Genomic DNA, 15,952 nt, shown 5'->3' with positions numbered 1-15,952 from the left:
TCTTTAAAAAAAATCATTCAAAAATATATTTAACATTTATTTATCATTGTTATTAGAGCCCAGGCTTAGCTTTTCTGTGTAATTGATAATTGAACATAACTCAGTGGAAACATGATCAAAGTCCACATTAAGGGCAGTAACGGGGTCACGTGACAGATAACAGGCCTTATGAAGGCAGGAAGTAAACAGTGCATTTCAAGCAGTGGGTCTGCGCTTCGTCATGGTGTCTCTCCTCCACACCCTGCGGGACCACACGGACGAGGTCCGGTGCTGCTCGTTCTCCCCGTCCCTGCTGGCGACGGGCTCCGGAGACAAGAGCCTCCGCGTCTACAGCGCCTCCACCGGCTTCACGGAGCTGCCGTTCTCCCCGCTGACGGCGCACGGCTACGGGGTTCACTGCTGCTGCTTCAGCTCCTGCGGCGGGTACCTGCTCAGCTGCTCCACGGACGGCCTCGCGCTGCTGTGGAGCGCGGACACGGGCGAGCTGCTGGCCACGCTGGAGCATCCGAGCCGCAGCCCGCTCCGGGTGTGCGCCCTGTCGCCGGACTCCTCCCGGATGCTGGCCGGGGCCTGTGACGGCACCGTGGCGCAGTGGGACTTCCGGTCCAGGAAGCTGCTCAGGTGAGGGGCAAAGTTTAAATAAACAAATAGATAAATAAACCTCTGTACATTTACAGTAAAAAATATATTTAAATAAAAATCAAATTTTCACTTGTTGCTTCGGCTTCACATCCTCCTCCATCATCAGCAGATGGAGCTGATGACCTGCAGGAAAACCACCCAACCTTTAATCAGATCCTTATGTTTTTATTACAGTCTTCATCAGTCAGCTGTGAGCCACTTTTGGAAACATTGAGACTTTGAGAGCACCCCCCTAGTCTAATTGAATGTAATCTGTGTCCAGTTGCAGTGCGGTGAGTGAGGCCAGTGTTGTGGCCTGCTGCTTCTCCCCCTGTGGGCAGATGTTTGTGAGCGGCTGCACCAACGGAGACCTGAAGCTCTGGGATCTGCAGGCCAGTCTGCTGAACTCTCAGAAGGACGCCCATGACCTGGGAGTGACCTGCTGCACCTTTGCACCCCAGTTCACTATTGGTGGGTTTCAGAAATACTTCCCCTTGTTGTGCAAATACAAAAAGTAGCAAACATTAGTTTTATTTGCCTGAGGCAATGACATTTAAATGTCTAATCTCAAGAAGGTGAAAATAAAAAGTTAATAAATAAAATATCAATTAGATTAGGATTTTTTTCTACTTTTAGGCCATTCAGCCTAAATGTTATGTTGTTAACTGGTTTCTGGAGCCCTTCCCCTTGACAGACATAAACAGCAAGGCTTATCAGGCCCCAGTTGTGGCTGAGGTGTCGTCACTAACCAATAAAAATATTAGAAATGTGTGATAGGTGGACATTCCATGACGTGACCGGATCTGGTCAGAGCAGATGACGAGGGGATGAGGGCAATTGCGGGCAGGATCACTCTGCACCAACAGTCCCGCCCATAGCTTAAAGGCGTATTTTCTGATGAAGTCTTGCAGAAACTATGTCCTAGAAGATGACACAGGTTTCAGGATTTGGGCTTTGAAAAGGGATCAAAAGATGATCGGAGTGGGACTTAAAATGTTTGAGTGTTGTAAATGTCTTTTTTTTAAACTGATTTTTATTAGATCCTATCTAAAAGATCGTAACGTTGCCATATGACTTGCTGTAAAGAGCTTCCTTACATGTTAATTTGCAAGATCTGGAGACGGATTCTTTGTCTTTTAAGACAAATAATTGCTTAAAACCTCTTTATTCTGCTTTTTTTTATAATATTAAGTTTGTGTTTCACAACCAAGATGTTTATTTCATTCCATCACCACCTATTTGTCAAATTTCTATATAAAACTGGATTGTTTTTGTTTTTAAATAACTTTTGATTAAAACAAAGTTTAAAAATTTCAATACTTTAATGTTAAAAACAAGACAAAAAAAAGAAACAAGAGAATCTATGACCTAACGAAATTTCAAAATTCCTTCTGAAGCAAAAACTAAGAGAGCTCAACATTATGGCCTCCAGATGTTTGCATGTTTCTGTCAAATGCACCCTAACGTATTCTTAACATGAGAAAAATATGTAATAAATAAATGTGTTTGTCATGTTTTAGAAACTTGGGGAGGTGGCAGATGGTTGTCTTCCTTGTGTTCTCGTGTGGCGAGTGAAGTGTTGTGTTGTTCTGCAGAAGAATGCGCTTTGGAGTTTCGACTGGCGTCCTGTGGACAGGACAGCCGCCTGAAAATCTGGATTGTTGCTCAGGATGAAAGAGACGGTAGGTCCCCCCACTTATCATCATTTATTGAATCGGGCCGACTTGTGGATTAAATGCTTTGGTGGAAACCTGGTGTTTGTGCACGTGTGCACGTATGCACGTGTGCACACAGCCAGCCGGACAGGCAGATTTCACAGGTTGTGTAACCCGGTCACAGATATTTCTGTAATGTACATGGACACGTCATGGTGTTAGTTTCTAAGATGCGTTGCCATGGGAACAGCCTTCTTTCAGGAGGGCTTGATGTGTCCCACATGATGACCCCAGCTCATGGTAATCATTTCTCTTTTTCTCTGAGCTGCTTGTTGAGGAACACCGAACAATGTCTGTCATCATTTCAGTTCTTTGTGACAAAGATCCTGAAACAGGTCTGCCTCCCTCAAATATGGATTCATCATGACCCGCCCGACAAGAGGCTGACATGCTTCAAAACCCCTTATTTTTACTTTACTCAGGTTTACGTCTGAGGTGTTCAGGGTTGTACTTTGGTTTGTGGAGTTGCAGTCAATGTGGAACATTTTTCCAGCATGTGCTTTATGTGCGTGAAAGCTCACTCTCTCTCTCTCTCTCTCTCTATATATATATATATATCTCTGTCAACAAATAATGTTTTCTTACTCTAGTCTGGCTGGAAGCCTTGTGGGTCAAGGTTGTATAATTCAATTAACAGTCCATCATTGATTCCCGTTTATGCTCCTCAGTTCAATACATTTATATAAAAAACTAAAAAAGGAACGTCTCTAAAGTGTGAGGAGCTTCCTTTCATTCATCCATTCACCTAGATCCTGCAGTTTAGGGTCATATGAAAACACTTTTGAACCTAATGTAGCTTCACAACAAAACCTGTTCATTAACGGCTTTAATGATTTGTCTTTACATTCAGTGTCCTTTTGCATTTAATAAATAACCAGTCATTTTATTGAAAGGAGGGTTTGAGATTCTGTCACAGTCACAAGCTATGCGTTTTTGTACTTCTACTAGATTTTACATCATATTTCCGTATTGTTTTTCTCCTTTTAGCACCAATACTTTGTATTTTATTTTGAAAGGTATTTGATGTGCTAAAAATGTAAGAAAAAAAGGCAAAATACTGTATATAGAAAAACACATTACATTTATTGCTATATTTATTTATCAAATGAATTCAACTATCATTTTATAAATCAATGGCTTTATGGCCACAAAAACATAGTGTATCTTTTTAAACGGTGGGAATTTGTAAAAGTGGGATTTTGCTGCTTTCGCTGGGTTTTGGTCAGTGAAAAACTAAACCAAATAACTATTTTATTTTATTTTTTGGTTGCAGACCCCTGATCTAGCTTGTTATAACTAAAAAAAAAAAAAGAAGTTTTAGATGTTTTTCTTTTTTAAAGATAATTCAGTAAAATTCTTTTTTCCTCTTTGGAATGGATGATAATTTCAATTATGTGTTAATTTTTTCTAGTAATAATACTATTTCTAGGAGGAATGGGCAAAAGTTTCAGTCTCTCGATGTGCAAAACTGATAGAGACACACAGTGGTGTGAGAAAGTTTGGGCCCCCCTGATAGTTTTCAAGATTTTATTTCATAAATCATTGGTTGTTTGGATCATCAATTTCAGTTAAATATATCATGTAGCAGATGAACACAGTGATATTTGAGAAGTGAAATGAAGTTTATTGGATTTAAATAAACTGTGCAATAAAATGCAATTTTCTATCTTTATGTTTAAAGCCTGAAATGTGGCAAAAGGTTAAAAAGTTTAAGGGGGCCGAAGACTTTTGCAAGGCACTGTACGTCCACACTGGTGTAGGTCAGGGCCAGAAGGATTCGTAATGTGAGACATTGATGGATGATGTCACTGGGGGCGTGGTTGGACAGCTCATCAGACCTCCAGCAGGTGTCTTTCGCTCAGCTCACTCAGTTTCAAGGAACAAATGCAGAGGAAATAGAAGTAAGAACAATCAAATGTGTTTCTCACAATGTTTAGCATGAACATGTCCGGCCAAAACAGTTGTTTTCTAGTAAACTTGTCACTCTAGGTGTATGTCACTCTTTGCGTGTGTGTGTTTTCATTCAGCCTGGACGATGAAGCTGCTTCATTCTCTCGCTGCTCAGTCGGCTCCCGTCCTGTCCTGTGCTTTCTCTCCGGATGGAGAGCTGCTCGTCTCTGGGTAAGAAGCTGAACAAATGAGCAGACATCACATCTGCAATGTTTTCTGAGCAGAACGAATGAAGACATCCCAGGCAGGTAACTGAATATTGATCCTCATGATTGTTCAGTTTTGTGTTTGTTCTTTCACTTCTTTTCACTGTAAACACTAAAAATATGTGTTTTATACATATATACATATTTTTCTGTATTGTCCATCTGCTTCTTGCTCAAATAAAGTGATAATATTAAAATATAAATATACAATCCTCGAAATTCTGACAAAAATGTTTTTTTCATACCATACATTCTGAAAATTACTCTCTACTCTCTTCTCAGCTCCGTGGACAAATCTGTGACAATATACAATGCAGTAAGTTATATTGTTGTCTAAAAAGACTTTTCTAGACTATAGATCTTCAAAAAGTGTCTGTCTGTTTGTACTTTTATTTACAGAACCTGGGAACCCTGCTTCACACTTTAAAACAACACGACAGGTAAATTACCTCCTCACCTGCTGTGATGCAATCTCTGCAGCCGTCAGACGCACAGCGGCACAGGAGGCCCAGTGTTTCCGATCAAAATGTGTGATTTTTGCTTGATTAGTTTTTCCCTGAAGCACTGGGTGCAGTGATGCAACAGTATATTCTTGTTTCTGCACCGTCACTGATGCGGCACCACAGGTAAAAACCAGCAGAGTGCTTTGAAGTGCATGACACGATTTTGAGACAATCTTAGATTTTTTTCTTTATAAATAAATATTTTTGGGGGGAGCTGACTTAAAAGGATCTTTCTCTGCCAGCTTCTTTTTCTCACACACCCTTCACACTCCTCTTCCTCCTCCTCCCGCCTGCAGATACGTGACAGCTGTGGCTGTGTCTCCTCACCAGGCCGTGATTGCCACTGGCTCCATGGACAGAAGTGTGAATGTGTGGAGAATGGGGGGAGAACTCGGAGAAACAGGTAAATACAAACAAGAGACCTTCAGAAATATGCACTGTCTCTGACAGTGGTCTAAATAAAGTTTTTTGGAGCAAATCAAAATGTCCCAAAAAGGTCTTAAGAACCTCGATAAGCCCCGTGTACTTGGAGTGCATCCATGAAGATTTACGATTAATGATGATCAGTGCAGCCAAGAGAACTCCTCACATAAACTCCGAACAGTTTTTGGGGAAGCAAAACGACGTTCCTGCTTCACATGAAGAAAACTCCTGTTGTTATGGAGAGACGCATCCACAGACATCTGGAGGCCTCAAAGGCGTCACCCGTGCAGCTCCTGCTTCCACCATCAGTCGTACGGATGAGCATGAACCGCGTTCGGCTGCCTTTTGTTTATGACTCTTTCCTGCCGCCTTCACTCTTAATGCTGTTTTCTCCTCACACATCTAACTTCCCTCTCTGTGTGTTTTTCTGCAGAGGCTGAGGCGCAGCAGGCGTCATGTCAAGGTAAATTACTGCATCTCTGTGTTCTGCCCTCACAAAGCCTGCCATGCAGGAGGGAGGGGTCATTCTTTTCTTGGGTTGGGATGTTTTTTTTTTTTTTACCCTCTTCGTTTGTAATGGAAGTTTATGGAAGTTTTTCTTGACAGATGTTCTTTGAATTACATTCAGTATAATAGATTTTTAGAAATATTAGTTTATTCTAATATCCCCCCCCCAATAACCCAAATAGGAAGATACAACAAAAAACAACATTTTTTTATTAAAGTCCCACTCCCATTATCTTTTGAGCTTATCTATATTTAATTTATGATGATGCAATTTTTAGACCAAATTTTAAAAACTGTCTTTTTCTTGGACATAGTTTCTGAATAGCGGCAGTATTTCATTTGACCTTGCCATCCCTTATGCTCTGTCATCCATTCCCAAACATCTTCCTCCTGTTTCGCAACTTTCAGCTAAATGAACCAAAAGATTCTTTGTTGAACTGAATCAAACTCTTCGTCACATTCACTCCTGATTAAATTTAGTTAGGAACATTTTTAAAAGTAAAGTTTTAGGAAAAAATCTTGTTGCTTTTTTTATAAGAAACGTTAGCATAAATAACAGAGTAGATTTACAAAAGAAAATCCTGGAATCAATGTGTAAACCAAAATGTCCCGTAAACCTTTATTTGGAAGTTGCCACCTTTCACAACAACAGCTGATCACAGTTGCACCTTTTATTCTTCAATAGAAATAAAATGTTCTTTTGAAAGATGTTGCCGTACGTGTTGGTTGCCTTCTTCCACTGTGCTGATCACTCCATGTTTTTATGTTTACCATGTTCATCTTTAGTCACCAGGTTCGTCTTGAATAGTTTGAATTTATGTTTTCGGTCATCATCTTCATGTAGAAACAGAAACTCACCATCTGAGCGCATGGAGGGAATTGTAAAATGTGGTGGGAATTGTGAAAAATGATTCTAAAACATCTGTCCTGTCATATAAATGCATTACATGTGAAGCCTTTTATTCAATTAAAGCTTTGGTATTTACACAATTTGAATTAAAAACATTAGAAAGATCTGATTTCTGATCATTTCGGTGCAGCCATAACATTGCTGCAGATCAGATCAGTGACTGAAACATGTTTTTTAATAAGGGTCAGCCCCTTTTTAAATCATTTTTTAATAAAAATCCTTTTTTATTAAAGGTGACACAACGTGGTGTCACATTTTAGCACAGAACATGAGGTGTTTAGTAAACCTGTAGTCAAAGCTGCAGACAGAAGTAATTACTGGGTTTTGTCTGACTACTTTAACCCTCAGATTAAAATGCATTAGTCCTTCTTTTGGGATTTACAGACGTGGGATAATGGAGATCCAATTATTTTCTGGAAAAGAAGCAGCAAGTCCCAAAACATGACGTGTTTTTACAGTTTTTGGATCAACAAGGCTCACAATGAAATCGTGATTTGGCTCCAAAGTGCTGGAGATGAATCACTTCATTGTTGGGTTTGTCTGATTCACTGTGTTTTTTTGTTTTTTTTTTCCAGTTGGCTGAACAAATACACGGTTTTCGTGTCCCGATCCTTTAAAGCTGGAACCTAAGAAGAAAGAAATGATGCAATGGTTTTATTTGCATACATGACGACAGGGTTTGTGCTCTTGGGCAGCACAGAAGCATTTGTCAGGAGGGGGCGCCGCTATGCGTGGAGGCGTTAGGGGGTCCTATACTCCTCTGTTTAGAGTTTTTAGCAAACAGCTTAAATGTAACAAAAAAACAACAACTCATGTTTACAATCCTAAAGAAATAAAGCATCAGTTTACATGCTTTAGGGCAGGGGTCGGGAACCTATGGCTCGCGAGCCATATATGGCTCTTTTGATGGTCACATGTGGCTCGCAGACAAATCTTTAATTATACTTTTTTTTTTTTCATTAGACCAGTCCTTCTCGGGCGCGATGCGATGCCAGAGGCGCGCAGTAGTAGCAGTGCTTAGAGAGAGAAATCTGCGCCAGCGCTATCAGTTACTATTATCTATTATTTCACAGAGTTTGTACCAGCTGGAAACCTGTGAATTGCCGTGCGTAAAACTACGCGCTCCCGTCTCTGAGAAAGAGCGCGCAGATGCGGGGACGGGATGTGTGAGGGAGAAAGCAGAGGGGGGGGGGTGAGGTGTTGTGGGGACAGGCAGCAGGTGAATCGCGCAGGGATTGTAAAAACGTAAAACCCGCTTCCCGTCACTCACTGCAGCGTGTGAGTGTGTTTGGCTCCCCGTCTGCATGTGATCAGTCTTTGTCACATCTACAGAACATTCAGACCTACGATCACGTTTAAAGTCTCAACGCCTGCATGAAGCAGAAACTCACCACGTATCAACCAGACTAGACCATCAGCAAAACTACCACGAGAAATACTCATCATTTATTAGCAACAGAATAACAATGTTATTAAAAAGAATCCACAGACTTATTGTACTTTAAAAATGTTGAAATTAAATCAAATGCACACATTCATTTGTATATTTAGTTTTAAACAAATTGTCGCGGACTGAGTTGGATGGCTGTTGGGCCGCGTTAAAAGTTCTGGAGTTCATTGAACGCGTCAAGCAGAGATCTGATTGGCCCTCAGTTCTGTCGCTCAGCCTGTTGTTAGGTAGTTTGGACCAATGGGGTTCAGCTATGGGCCGAATAAGGGAAATGGGAGGGCTGCAGCGGGAGCAGGGGAATATAAAGTTGGGAGAAGCGCTCTCCTGTCGGCGGGAGAGATTCAGGAGTTGCTGAATTAATTGTACGGCGTTTGTTGTGGTCTGCAGTAACCGGAATAAAGAACTTTAAAAGAGTTTAAGTCTCCGTGCCTCAGTGTGGGGAAGGGACACTACATTATTGTATGGCTCTTTCGAAATTACATTTAAAAATATGTGGCATTTATGGCTCTCTTGGCCAAAAAGGTTCCCGACCCCTGCTTTAGGGGGTTAAAATGTCTGTTATTTTCATGATTGAAAGCAACAAACTGGAAAGCTTCAGGTTTATCCTGCAAACCCAGAATTGTTTGTGTGAGAATTCAAAGGTTTTTGAAATTCATCCTAGCAGTTTCATTGAGACAACCTTTTTTTTTTTTTTTTTTTTTTTTTTGGCTGTATGGTGAGGTCGTGGTGTGTTGATAGGGAGCAGAGCTCTCCTCTCTCTAGAGACATAGTCAGCTTTAATAACTTAAATCATTGATTTATTGCACAAGGACGTGGTTTCATGTCGTGTCCTTTGAAGTGATGGATTTATATGGGTGTGGGTGGGTTTCTATGTGGGTGGATTGCTGCACATGAAAGTAATTTTCACTCCTATATCGCCACAGAAAGAATGTGTCCTTCTCTGTGGAGCTGGAGGGGAAACCGTTTGTTTCCAGGAGATTGGAGTGAAATAGTCCAACACTGACTCCCGTCCTGTTGTGTGTTTTTTTTTTCTTTTTGCAGGAAGGAAGTTGCCGGTTCACTGCAGGCTGCTGCTCGCTGATTGGACAGAGGAGGACGTGCAGAACTGGCTGTGCGAGGAAGGACTGGAGAAGCTGGTCGACGTCTTTAAAGCCAACAACATAGACGGAGAGGAGCTCAGCCGGCTGAGCAAGGAAACGGTTACGGAGCTGGGAATCGGTGAGGAGGAAAAATGGAGGCGCTCTCATTCCAGTCCAGGTTATTGTGGGGGATTTACTCACTGATCCTAAAACACGACTAAAGAGGAAAACTAAGCTACTTTTCATCTGATTTAGCCCTTGTGCTATCCTATGTGGTCAAGATGACCATTGACGTGTTCTCCCTACCATGTCAAAGGTGGAGAGGATTTCATGTAATCCATGGACACCAGTGAAGATCACAAATCATTGAAGAAAAAAGGTTCAGAGCACTGTCTAGTGGGTCTAGCTGACCCCACTCCCAATGTTAAAGTGCCTAGGATGGCACAAGGGTTATAGAAGAGAGCCTGCAGGAACCTCTTTGTATAATATCAACTCACAACCTTTACCTCACAAACACACTGATGGGCCCTGCAGTCCAGATGGGGCCATCCCAGTTTAAAGTGTGGTCAGAAAATCAGATGTGGATTCACAGAGAACCAGCTCAACACTAAATCACTCTCTGGGTTTTCCACAGAGATAAAGACAGTCAAACTACAAGATAATCACAGCTTTTTCTTTGTTAGTATTTCATCCATCCAGACTTGATCAAATCTCAAACAGTAAAGTTGAGGAAGTCGAAGGGCGTCATGACAACTGAGCTGCAATGTCCAAGAGGGAAATCTCTTTTAAAAAGATTTTATTTAATTTCCCAAGTAATAAGACCTTTCTCTTTAACCCTTGTGCTATCCTAGGCACTTTAACATTGGGAGTTGGGTCATCTAGACCCACTGGAACCTTTTTTCTTCAATGATTTGTGATCTTCACTGGTGTTCATGGATTACATGAAATCTTTCCACCTTTATCCACCTTTGTCATGGTAGGGAGAACACGTCAAAGTAAGGGCGGGTTCATAGGATAGCACAAGGGTTAATGCCATAAATATAATGGAATTTACTTATATTAGAGTTGTGGGCATTCTAGATTACACACATCTCTTTATTGTGAGACAGACTTTATTAAAAACTACATAGATCACAAATAAAAAAATTGCCATTTATTCTATTCTTGTATTTAAGTCAATTTTTCTTTATTTTGAATCAAATTTTGTCCAAAAAGGATCAATATAGCCTTCTAAAGTGTGTCTAATAAGTGGTGTGGTTATTAGAATACTCAGCAGTAATATCACCTATAATCCTATTATCATGCTGGTGTGCTGCTGTGGCGGCATGAATGCAGAAAAATATTTCTGCATTCAAGAATGCGTTCATGCATTTTTCATCAAGGCGATCCACGACCACCGCCTGCATACATGAGAGGTGCAGCTGCAGAAGAGGAGGGTTTCTGCACAGGATGACCTGGACTTCTCCAGGAAGGTGTGACGAAGTTCAAAAGGATCAAGGCAACAATGGAGCGCTGCGTGATGTCATGCGTTTGTGGAAAAATGAAAATATTTTAAAGGAAAAAATTGAATTTCTTACTGCTAATGAGTGACCAAAATGAAAAGATAGATAGTTATGTAAAATACAGAAAAAAAGTCTTCCACCACTACTCTGATACAAAAAGCAAAGACGCTTCCCTAAAATCCTGCATTTTCTGAGGAAATAAAAGGTCAACTTTGGTCAACAAATGGGATGAAACTGACACCAAACTATCAAACATGGTGGTGGCAGTGTCATAATAAAAAATGTCCTGCCAAAAAAAAAAGAAGTATCCAAGCTTTAATTGGATGAATTTCAATTTAAGTATACATGTGCATATATTTATGATTGTGGGTGAAACAATTCTACAGAGAAAAGTGGCCCAAATTCCTCAAGGAGATAAAGAGCGAAAAAATTTCAAGCAGGGTGAAAAACCTTTACCTAAAATTTGTATACAAAATGAAAAGTAAAAAAAAGAAAAGACATATAATGGAGTTGTACTACTAATAAATAACCAAAATAAATGGACATTGACTTCTTTAAATGACAATTTATGAAAACAGAAAAAAATATTTTCTGAATTGATGATACAAACATGAGATAAAATGGACAGCATGTAATAGAAAAAGCATCATATCAACAATAGGACACAGTGGTGGCGGTATAATGATTAATAGCTGAGGCTATTAGTAGTTGAGATCCAAACTTTAATCTGAGGCATTTCAATTCAAACCTAAGATAAAAATTCCTCCACAGAGAGATAAAAGACTATAAAAAGTTCAGGGAAGTTCAGAAAACATTTCACCCTAAACCTATATATAAAAAAAAAGGACAATTACAACTCTGAATTCATTCACTTTAGGTTTTTTGTGTGATATAGGAATTTTTATATATGAGACAAAAGTACAAACTAAAAATAAAAGGTAGCTAATAATTAGGTTTAAAAAATAGCAATATCACACTGTTAAGATCAAACTCCCTTTTATCACGCTTAGACATTTCCTGTTGAACTTTTCTCTGGTTTTCGCTTTTAGTTTTAGAATAAATGTCGGGATACACAGACCAGCTCTCTTTTTTTTTTTTAACTTGTCCTCTCCAACAGCTGGGCAGGCAGATGAGAGCTGAGGGCCTCTTGTGTTGGACATATTTTACTTTAACAATAGGGGGTTATTAATCTTCAGACAAACCAAAGGTATGTCTGAATAAACCCCTTTTTTTAATTGAGGCCAAACTTTATTAATTTCAACCATGTTTGAAAAACATTTGTATTGGACCGGACGGAAAAGGAAAGAAGGGAAGAAGAGAGAGGGATGTTAGAGAGAGGGGGTGTGTGGGTAAGAGGGTGATAATAGGAGGAGGGGGGGGGGGGGTAAGACCAAAAGCAATACAAAGTCTGCCTGTTTTCTTCATTTAGTATGGAGCGGAGCTCTCATCATTACCGTGCTCTGGTTGGTGTTGTGTTGTATTGTGTTGTGCAGCGTGCTGCTGTTGTTTTTGGGCTCCTTCTTTGCATACGGGGGAGCACAGAGAGTGTGTATCACATTTCTGCACGCTGAAATATTCATGCGTGTTGGAATAAAGAGGGTAGAGGGGGGGCATTGTTTTTTAATGCTTATTTCCTATTTCTCTGCTTTGCATCAAATTATCAATCTGGACTTTGCTTAGCATGAAAGATGCATAAGCAATCTTATCTTCCAAGTGTGGATCTTCTATCCAACTGCTGGTTAGGAGCTTAATCAGAGTTTTATGAAAAGACATCCAACGGGATTGGCAATGTTCTTTTTCCAAATTGAAGCCGAACTGCTTATTTGTTTCTTTATAAATCAAGCAAAATACCATCAGTACGCATGACCCCAGTCTTTGATAGCAGGAAGTGTTTCAGACTGTTTCCACATGCAAATATTTAGGGGGGGAAAAATCATTGTTAAGAAGACAGTCCCAGAAAATCCAGACGAGGACATTTTTAACAAAATAAGAGTCCATTTCGTCAAGTTTGGGCACATCAGGAGATTTCTACTCTTGATTACTTTTGCCTAGAGCTCAGACTTTAATGGGCTCGTTAACTGTGTTTTCTCGGTAATTCCATTCAGAAATGGGAACTAAGTGGAGCCGTGGTGGAGCAAACTCAGACAGAGGGATAAAAGCTGCACAGATTATCACGGAGAAACAGATCTTCCAATTAGGATGCAAAGAACTATTCTACGGTTGACAAATATGAGTCCCATAGATGAGTCATCATGCAGAAGGAATTATTTGCTAAATTACTACGGTATTACCTGGCCGCAGGTTCCATGCAATATTCAGGCAAAACCTTCCAAACTTAGTGGGCAAAAGTTTGTTTTAGCAAAAAAATAAAATTAAAAAGAAGAGGTTTCGAATTATGAATGCAGTTGGCAAGCACGGCAGTGGACAGATCATGCTGTGGGCTATTTGTCAAGTAATAAATGATACCAGAAACAAAGACGCGTCGGCCCTAAAAGCACTCCAGAATCATCTGACTGTTCATGAGTGATTCGTAAAAGATTTTAAAGCTAAACTTGACTTAAGAAATCATTCAAAACAGTTAACGTAAAGACCCACTCTGATAAAGATATTCTTGTGGGATTTAGCTAAAGACGGAGGAAAATATAAAGAAAATTCAACTCAAAACTGCATTTCTTTATTCAAATTCTCTCTTCAGGGGCAGACGAAAAAGTTCAGTTTTGAAAACGTTTGTAGTTTTGATGTAGGAGCTCCAGTCAGCAAGTCGCAAGTCACAAGCTTCCTGCTCTGCTCCATTCTGATTCATCCACTATCAGGAAATAGATCCGTGTACGTCTTTGTTTTCCTCGTCTGAGCTGGAATCTGAATCAGATACTGCTCACCATCTTTGCTGCACTGGTAATATTAGCTTGGGGGTGTGTGGGGCTGTAAGCTAGTAGAAGAGAGTGTAAACAGAGGCATGATGGGAAGCGGGAGGGTGCTTGCTCTGCGCCAACAGTCCCGCCCCTACGGAACTCCTGCAGCTCTGCAGAAACTGTCCTTGTAAACGACAGGTTTTTTAATATTTTGGCTAAAAACATCATGATCATAAATAAGACCACTAGGAAAGCTTTTAAAATAAACCCAAAGATGATTGAAGTGAGATTTTTAAGCTGAATACTTGTTTGGTTTCCCTGCACCTGAGAACTTTTTCCCATGACGTAGAATGGAGTCACAGAGTTCCTTTTATTCTTACAAATTCCTCAAAAACTAAGAATGCAGGCAAAGTGTATCTGCATCTGTTCTCACCGCCTGACTACGACCCCCCCCCCCTTCTAAAAAACCCCATAACTAATCACCTGCAGCCACAAAGGTCACCCATCTCTTTTAGCAGCCGCTCAAAATTTGCAGCTGATGATAAATCCAGAGGCTGCTGTCAGCAGCAGCATGCATGCAGCTGGTTGCAGGGATTTGACCTTTTTAGATGACCTCTTTCAGAAAAAGAACTAGATATTTATGTTTTTCAGTGGTGAACGGCTCAAAGCAAAGCATCAGATTCACTTTGGTTTCTCTGAACACTCTGGATCACTGTCTGATAAAAATGGTCATTCACAGATGGCTAAAAAATGGAGCTGTGAATTTTCAGAGTCTGTGGGTCTTCGTGGTCGTCTCTTGAGGAGGGTCAACGCCCTGAAGGCAGAGCAGAACGGCTCCGAAGCCCCGGATCACTTCCTGTGTCCGATCACCAGAGAGCTGATGAAGGATCCGGTCATTGCTGCAGGTTGGTGCACCTGACTTTTCTGCAGGGTTCTGCCTTACAGTTCCTCTGATTCACACTGGTCCGTCTGCGGTGAGTCTGTGTTTTGTGACAAAGAAAATAAAATCAACCTGAATATTTACATCGCCTCCATCATGTCTGTGACTGACGTCTGTCCCTCCGCTAGGCAATCCGAGTTTGACGCAGGAGTTCTATTTCCTGTCCGTCGACACCTCACTTTTGCGGTAAAAAGCCAAAGAAATAGGTCAGGGTTTCAAAATAAGACATTAGACTTTCAAAATAAAATAAATTATAACTCTTGTGCTATCTTAGATGACCCCACCCTTACTTTGACGTGATCTCCCTACCATGACAAAGGTGGATAAAGGTGGAAAGATTTCATGTAATCCATGGACACCAGTGAAGATCACAAATCATTGAAAAAAAAGGTTCAGAGCACTGTCTAGTGGGTCTAGATGACCCAACTCCCAATGTTAAAGTGCCTAGGATAGCAGAGGGGATATAGATGTACCCACGCAATAACACAAGTTAACACCATCCCAAGGAGAGGGCATGGGGCCAAAGTTTTAGATAAACTTTTCGACGTGGGCGTGACTGGACAAACCACTCCCAGGGGGGACAATCATGAGACGGACTCCCCTCACAACGCAAGGGAGACACATCGCAGTCGGACCAGAGTCGATCTGGCATCAGAGCTTCACCACAGGAATTCTGGAACCAAAACGTGTCCTTCTACTCCACAGATGGGTTCTCCTATGAGCGCGAGTCCATAGAGAGCTGGATCCGAGGAAAGCACAAAACCAGTCCCATGACAAACCTGCCCCTCAGGACCACGCTCCTCACCCCCAACAGATCCCTGAAGATGGCAATCACACACTGGAAGTCAGACCATTAGACGAGAGCTCATCGTTGCCATTGGGAACCAAATGATCAATTGTTGTTCTTGAAAATGCTACTCCGTCTCATCTCATAAAATTATGAGCATTTCAGGCCCAGTTGGCCTTATAAATACTGCTTTTATTTTGAAAAATGTATAATGCAAGGCACATTGCTGCAAAGTTTAAGATGTTTTAAAAGCACTAATTCTAACATCCAAACTACTTACATTGTGTGAAATAAAGTTTTATTTAAAACTTTGAAATATCAGATGATCACTCTGCCTACAAAACAGCTGATTTTTCGCTCTTCTAAGATTATTTTTGCCTTAACAAATAAAAAAAATAGGGAACTTGTGATAAACAAAGAAACAGATGGATTCACTTATTCTGCAGCCACCAAACTAACCAACATGGTTTTACTCGTGTTGCATCCTTCTCTTTACGCGTTTTGGAA

General features: G+C 40.7%; 1 protein-coding gene across 4 annotated transcripts; it reads left to right on the top strand.

Annotated features, from left to right (window-relative positions):
• The first annotated feature begins 22 nt into the window (after positions 1–22).
• On the top strand, positions 23–15,761 carry LOC110017379 (WD repeat, SAM and U-box domain-containing protein 1). Of its 4 annotated transcripts, none has more exons than XM_023950783.2 (11): positions 23–621; positions 905–1,092; positions 2,220–2,303; positions 4,364–4,457; positions 4,775–4,808; positions 4,892–4,932; positions 5,292–5,398; positions 5,852–5,881; positions 9,327–9,542; positions 14,489–14,623; positions 15,364–15,761. In XM_023950783.2, the coding sequence occupies exons 1-11, from the start codon at positions 221–223 to the stop codon at positions 15,513–15,515; spliced, it is 1,482 nt and encodes a 493-aa protein (XP_023806551.1). In that variant the 5' UTR covers positions 23–220; the 3' UTR covers positions 15,516–15,761. The 4 variants fall into 4 exon arrangements, with proteins under 4 accessions (XP_023806551.1, XP_023806552.1, XP_023806550.1 ...); XM_023950784.2 differs by having other exon boundaries at positions 2,217–2,303; positions 9,327–9,503; XM_023950782.2 differs by having other exon boundaries at positions 2,217–2,303.
• The last annotated feature ends 191 nt before the right edge of the window (positions 15,762–15,952 follow it).

Source organism: Oryzias latipes, chromosome 21 (assembly GCF_053564925.1).
Source record: "Oryzias latipes strain Hd-rR chromosome 21, Olatipes_Hd-rR_3.1".
In the NCBI taxonomy this organism is placed as follows: Eukaryota; Metazoa; Chordata; class Actinopteri; order Beloniformes; family Adrianichthyidae; genus Oryzias; species Oryzias latipes.
Note: the sequence above shows the minus strand (reverse complement) of the source record. Positions and strands in the feature narration are given on the sequence as shown.